At 39.4% G+C, this 6,916-nt stretch overlaps 1 protein-coding gene across 1 annotated transcript in view; it reads left to right on the top strand.

The window, feature by feature from the left end:
* The first annotated feature begins 2,155 nt into the window (after positions 1 to 2,155).
* Scfd2 (sec1 family domain containing 2) overlaps positions 2,156 to 6,916 on the top strand; it is a 405,136-nt gene continuing 400,375 nt past the window's right edge. The window contains exon 1 of the mRNA XM_027938291.3: positions 2,156 to 3,118. Coding sequence (XP_027794092.2) covers positions 2,281 to 3,118 — 838 coding nt within the window. The 5' untranslated portion in view covers positions 2,156 to 2,280. The remainder of the gene's footprint in view (positions 3,119 to 6,916) is intronic.

Raw genomic sequence — 6,916 nt, 5'->3', positions numbered from 1 at the left:
GTAAATAAGATCCAGAGGTGAACAAGCAATTTCTACCCAAAGACTTCAACAGTTTCCAATTGGCTGCTACTATTTAGAATAGAAAATAAGATGCTTCATGATCTTGTCTGTTCCTTTTCTAGTTACGTGTTCATATTTTTCTTAGACCTTTCTTTATGCAGTGCACTCCAGCTAAAATAACCTATTTGTAGTTCCTAAGAACACATTTTACAGTTTCATACCTCAACAACTTTTTTCATGTTGCACTTTCTGCCTGGGCTACCAGGAATACTCCTCCCTATCTTGTCCACCTGCAAAACACCTGGTTTCTTTGAAAGAAACTAAAAACTCATGTTCTATATGAAACTTCTTCTGACCACTTCCCTTTTTCTTTCACTCAATCAGAATTTATTATTCCTTTCCCTAGTAACTCCTATGTATTTTTTAAAATCACTGCTTCTGTGATATTTTATTGCACTTGGTATGAGTTCTTTTATTTCTGTATAATTCTTTTTGAAGACAAGGATTAGCTTATTTCTCTTCATATCCTGAATACCCAACACAGGGTCTGGAATACTGTACAAGTTCATTAAAAGTTTTCTGAATATTTATTATATGGATTTTTTAATTTTAAAATTTATTTATTGTAATTAATTATATATGACAGCAGAATGCAATTCAATTCATATTACACAAATAGAGTGCAATTTTTCATGTCTCTGGTTGAACACAAAATAGCGTCACACCATTCGTGTTTTCATACATGTACTTATAATAATGATGTCTGGCTCATTCCACAGTCTTTCCTACCCCCATACCCTATACCCTGCTTCCCCTCCCTCCCCTTTGCCCTATATAAAGTTATTAATTGAGCATTCAACAAACACTTATAGAACACATACTATCTTCTAATTTGGGGAATTCCTTGGTGTCTAGTGCATAATCTAGTAGAATAGATGTTAAGGAAAATAGGTATGTTGAAACTTACCCAATGATGTTGCAAGTACTTAGCAGACTTAGAAGAGGACAGGGTAGTAGAGGTAGTGAGTTAGGAAAACACTCACATGGAATGTATAATTGGAATGGTTTTTTAGGGTAAGAGTTTATCAGGTGCAAATTCTTTGTGAGTCCTATGATTTATTAATCATTTCATCTTGGAGTTTGGCACAGTGATTTCACTTAAGTGTTTAATAAATATTGGTTGAACAAACTGAGCCTGTGAAACTCTCCAGAGTCAATCGTTGATTTTGTTATGCAGGTACATAATGTTCCAGGCTGGGAGAATCAGTGCAGAGAAATTGAGAAATCATGAAGGATTTGGTAACTTTGAAGGAATGTGGATATATCTTATAGGCAACTGGACCAGGTGAAGCTTTGAAGCAGTAAAATGGAAGGACCATCTTAGTTTATTAGGAAGAAACCTGAATCGAAGGTGGAAGAGATGGAAAACTGGGAAATCATGGGACAATCATTGTGTTAGTCCAGGTGAGTGATATTGCTGAGTGATGTGACAGCAAGGATGGAGAGGTAGAACTAGTTTCTAGGAGTTTTGAAACACGTCAAGATTTAGTGATAATGAGATGCAGGTGAATAGATGGAGAAAGGGAAATAAGGTTTATTAAGAGGCTTGTTTGCAGGCTGGAGTTGTAACTCCCAAGGGTGAGGCACTGGGTTCGATCTTAGTACTACATAAAAACAAAGGCATTGAGTCCACATACAACTAAAAAAAAAAGTAAAAAAAAACCAACCAAACAAACAAAAAACCCCCACCACCACCAACAACAAAAAACAGGCTTGTGTGCACAATAACGCGTGTGATAGCAGCCTATCAACTACAAATTATTACATAGCAGTTGCTGTTTTTATATGGGGAAAGTGGCTGTAATTTCAGAGATGTGTTCATATCCGAGAAAGATATTAAACTTCAGATCAGGTTTTATTATTCCTAAGACTTCTCAGGGAGCACGGAAAGGTAACTTGAGCAGACAGATGGGGGACAAAGGTAACGTAGGTCAGCTCTTTCCTAGACAGCCCCTTTTCTTCTCTGGAACTTTTGCGGAAGCCCAGGGCCACGGAGCTCCGCCCATTTCTTCCCAGTCCCGCCCACCCTTCCTCTAGCCTCCTAACTAGCCAATCAGTGCTCAGTTACGTCATCACCGTGCGCGGTCACCAGGCGCGTCACAGACAGGACCACGTGTACTGTGTTGACTGTCAAAGTCTGAGGACACCCAATTTCCGGAAGCTGTGAGTTCTGCCAGAAGTTCCTGCACCCGAGTTTTCCCGAGGCTGCGAATCCCGGCCATGAGTGCCCCGGGCGTGGTGTCCTTCACCCAGCAAGGCTGGGAGCAGGTGCTGGCCAAAGTGAAACGGGCTGTGGTCTACCTGGATGCCGCCTGCGCCGAGAGCCTGCACTGGGGCTGCGGATCCACGCGGCTCCTAGAGGCTGTGGGTGGTCCCGAGTTTCACCTGAGGGAGTTCCAGTCTGATGCAGTTGGTGGAGGAGTCAAGCAGCCCAAGGCAGTGTTTGTGTTGAGCTGCCTGCTGAAAGGTCGGACTGTGGAGACCATAAGGGACATAATATGCCGCAGTCACTTCCAGTATTGTGTGGTGGTCACAGCAGTGAGCCACGCTGTCCACCTCACGGCTAACCATGTCCCAGCGGCTGCAGCTGCCGAGCTGGAGGGGCAGCATCCGGTGTTCGAGCAGCTGGAGGAGAAGCTGTGTGAATGGATGGGAAACATGAACTACACAGCCGAGGTGCTGCACGTCCCATTGTTGCTCGCCCCTGCTGCTCCGCACCTTGCCTTAACTCCGGCCTTTGCTTCCCTTTTCCCACTGCTACCCCAGGATGTACATCTCCTTAATAGTGCCAGACCGGACAAGAGGAGGCTGGGAAGCCTGGGTGAGGTGGATGCCTCTACCCTGACTCCAAAGCTGCTGCTGCAGATCAGGTGCCTGGTGTCGGGTCTCAGTTCTTTGTGTGAGCATTTAGGGGTACGTGAAGAGTGTTTTGCTGTGGGTTCCCTCAGTCGGATCATCGCTGCAGATCTGGCCAATTATGCTCCTGCCAAGAACAGAAGGAAGAATGCTACAGGCAGGGCATCTGTGGTCTTTGTGGATAGAACTCTGGATCTCACAGGTAAGTGGCATTGCTATGGAGTTATTCATATTCACTCTCTACAGTGCAGGCACTTTCATTGATTCAGCATGTTTTATTGGCCTCTCACTATATGTGAGATTGAGGAGACAAAGATGATCTAAATGGACACAGTCCTTGATTTCTCAGAGTTTAGAGTTTAGTTTAGAAGGGAGATCAAGAAAAGAAAGTTAGCAATTATAATACAATTTGTTGAGTGTGCGCAGTGGGTAAACATAGCTTCTATATTCATTGCCATATTAAAACAACTGCCTCTACATGAGACTGGAGAATGGAATTATGCTCACACGGAGAACTGTCCACCTGGAAGCTTTCTAAAATTTGAAGATGCCATCATTTACAAAAATCTTTCATAAGAGGATTCTGATCTATTGGAGAGGTGTTAGATGACACAGGGGAAGGAAAACTATAAAGCAAAACATGAAATTATAATGGACAGTTGAAGTTTAGTTTCCTGTAAATGTTAAAAGATGAGACTACCCATAAATATTCCTAGTAAATTAGTTGCAACAGAAGTATATAAATGTTTTCAGATATTTATTAATTTGTTCTTAGGTTTTTTGTTTGTTTTTGGTACTGGGGATTGAACACAGGAGCGCTTAGCCATTGAGCCACATTCCTAGCCCTTTTAATTTTTTCTTATTTTGAGACAGGTCTCACTAAGTTTCTGAGGCTGGCTTTGAAATTGTGATCCTCTTGCCTCAGACTTCTGAGTAGCTGGAATTACAGGTGTATACCACCACTCCCGGATCTTTCTTTAGTTTACATTTTGTTAACAATTGGGTATGTAGTCTCAATCATAATAATGTATTAAATATTTATACACATAAGGGACAATGTAACCTTGAAATTGGCTAAAGAAAAGCTCTTTGTGATACTTGACGTGTGTATTTATTTTCAAAGGTTACATTTATTTTTCTGTAACTAGGTAGATACAATGCTACTAGTAGTAAATGCTAGTCATACAAGTTTAGGAAGAATACTCAGGAAACTAACATTGGAAAGCATTCCCTTTAGTAGGTAATTAAAAAGGTTGAAAGAAGTTATATAAACAATAGTAAAGTATTTGAGTTTTTTACCTTAATAAGATGAATTTTTAGATCATAAAATGTGAAGCAATGGTAGTACTGAGGGGGAAATTTAACTATGTGACTGGGAAAACCAGGTGTCCAATGTGAAACTGTAATTTAAATATAAGTAATAATTGTAACATAATTGGATGCTTAGAGGATTAAAACTATAATACTTGATGAGTATATGCTTGTTAAGATATTTAATGAATTGTATATATGTTTATGCATCTCTTCCTGTATGCCAAAAATGTGACTTATTATTTCATAGTTAATCAGGAAGTTTGTATATTTTTTTCATTTCCCTCTAAGACTTCAGTGCTCTGGCTGCTCGGCATCATAGCAATAATTTTTTATGTCTTCAATATCTAATCTTTGTACATGCTTTTTTTTCACATATAGAATAAATGAAGTAAGCATAGCTTCTTCCCTGTAAAAGTGGTAGCATAAAGCAGTCAAGGAAGACTTAGAAAATAAGGACCCATGGAAAAACAAAATTGGCACGCCATAGCAATCATTTCATACTTTCTCCAAGGGAAGTTTCTAGATCTCTTCCCCATCCCCAACTCACCCTCAGCTTTCTTGCTTGTAAAATCACTGAGAAAACAGAAGCCATTAGAAAACTTCCTTATTTTCTATCACCAAATAACACCTTTTCTTTTTTATTTATTTGTTTTTTGTTTTTTTTTTTGTAACTGGGAGTTGAACCTAGGACTTTGTGAATGCAAGCAAATACTTTGCCGCTGAGCTACATCCCAGGCCTCTACCAACTTTTCTATATCTCTACACATGTATTTTTCTTTTCTTCCTTCATATTAAAAAGGCAAGTAGCCAAGTTCAGGGTGCACACCTGTAATCCCAGCTACTGGGGAAGCTAAGGCAGGAGGATGGCAAGTTTGAAACAAGCCTCAGTAGTTTAGTGAGAACTGTCTCAAAATATAAAACAAAAAAGTTTGGGGGGTATAGCTCAGTGGTAGAGCACCCCTGGGTTTAATCCCCCTGTACCATTAGAGAGAAAAAAAGGAATATACTGTCTCTGCTACAAACATTGACTTTTTCACCTATGCAGACCCTCTCTATTTTTACTTCTCATAAATTTATCTTTGTCAAATACCCCTTATCTAGATTAAGTTTTTCCTCTTCTCTGAATTTTCACCATTACATCCAAGCAGGAGAGAACATCTCCTCTCTTGACCCTTGATTGCTTCTCCAACTTCAGTCCATTTGGGGATTTTTTTGCTTCATTTTATAACAGACTTGAAAGAGTTTATGTATTTGCTGTCTCCACAATCATTTGATTCAATTTTCCCTCAACTCCCCTTAAATTAGGTTTTTATTTTCCAATACTTTCCAGACACTATCTTTGTCAGGGCCCCCAATGATTTCTACATCACCAAATTTAGTGTTCAAATATCAGCCCTCCTTTTTTGAACCTCAAAGAAGTATTAAAACAGTAAAACAAATAGCTTAAAATGTATAAAAATTCAAAAAATATACAGATAAGTAGTCCATGGAGCCAGTTTCTTATGTAATCTCATCAAAGCACAAATCTGACATTCCATTTGTTTGCTTGTAGTCCTTACATAGCCTCCTTTCACACCTACCTTTTTTTTTTTTAATTTTAGTTTTTAATTGTAGTTGGACAATTTAGTTTTTAGTTGTAGTTGTAAAGGACAAAATACCTTTATTTATGTATTTATTTTTATGTGGTGCTGAGGGTTGAATCCAGGGCCTCACAAGTATTAGGCAAGCACTCTACCACTGAGCCACAACCCCAGCCCCATCTCACTCCTACTTTTAAATTTAATGTCTTTACCATTGTTTTCAGGACCATGCATGTCATGCATTTTCTCTAATCTCCCCTCACACCTACACTCTGGGTATACACTGTCCACCTTGTCACCCCTCAGACATGCCAAGCATGTCCCATTCTCAGAGCTTTTTTTTTTTTTTTTTTAAATTTGTTGTTGTTGTTGTAGATGGACAGAATGCCTTTATTTTTTTTTTGTTTATTTTTATGTGGTGCTGAGGATGGAACCCAGTGCCTCATGCATAGGCAAGCGCTCTGCCACTGAGCTGCAGCCCCATCCCCCGGGTTCAGGGCTTTTGAAGTTCCTCTGTATCTCTGCCTAGAATGTTCTTTCAGGCATCCACTTTATTTTGTACCTCACTTTCTTTGAGTCTCTGATCAAGTGCCCGTTCCTAATTCCTCAGAGACCATCTCTGACCATTTGTTTTGTCCTCTCTAATCCTTTCGCCCTGCTTTGTTTGTCATAGCTTTTCCAACTGCCTGGCACTGCCAAGTGATGATTGCCTGTCTCCTCCCACCTGAAGGCGAGCTTGTGCAGGAGGGGCTCTATTTAATTTATAGTTATTTGCCAGAACTCAGAAGAGAACTTTGAAAACAGTAGAAATTCATCAAATATTTGTTGAATGAAAGTGGATTAATAGTTGCTGCCAACTAAACTTTCATACATGTTAGCACACATTCTATTTGCTTTTGAGATTTTTTAGTCACTCCCACAGATACAGTAGGTATGCACTAAGGTGCACAGATTCTTAATATTCTTTCATTTTGTAGTTTGGGCACACAGTAAAACTGGAGAAAGTAAATTGTGATATTAATTAATCATATCATGTGAGTATTTTATGGCTAAAATCACTTTCACATTACCTTGTTTGATGTTCTCACAAGTTAGGTTAGTTAACA

This window comes from Marmota flaviventris, chromosome 7 (assembly GCF_047511675.1).
Source record: "Marmota flaviventris isolate mMarFla1 chromosome 7, mMarFla1.hap1, whole genome shotgun sequence".
Classification (NCBI taxonomy): domain Eukaryota; kingdom Metazoa; phylum Chordata; class Mammalia; order Rodentia; family Sciuridae; genus Marmota; species Marmota flaviventris.
The sequence above is the reverse complement of the archived record's forward strand: the minus strand, read 5'-3'. Positions and strand labels throughout refer to the sequence as shown.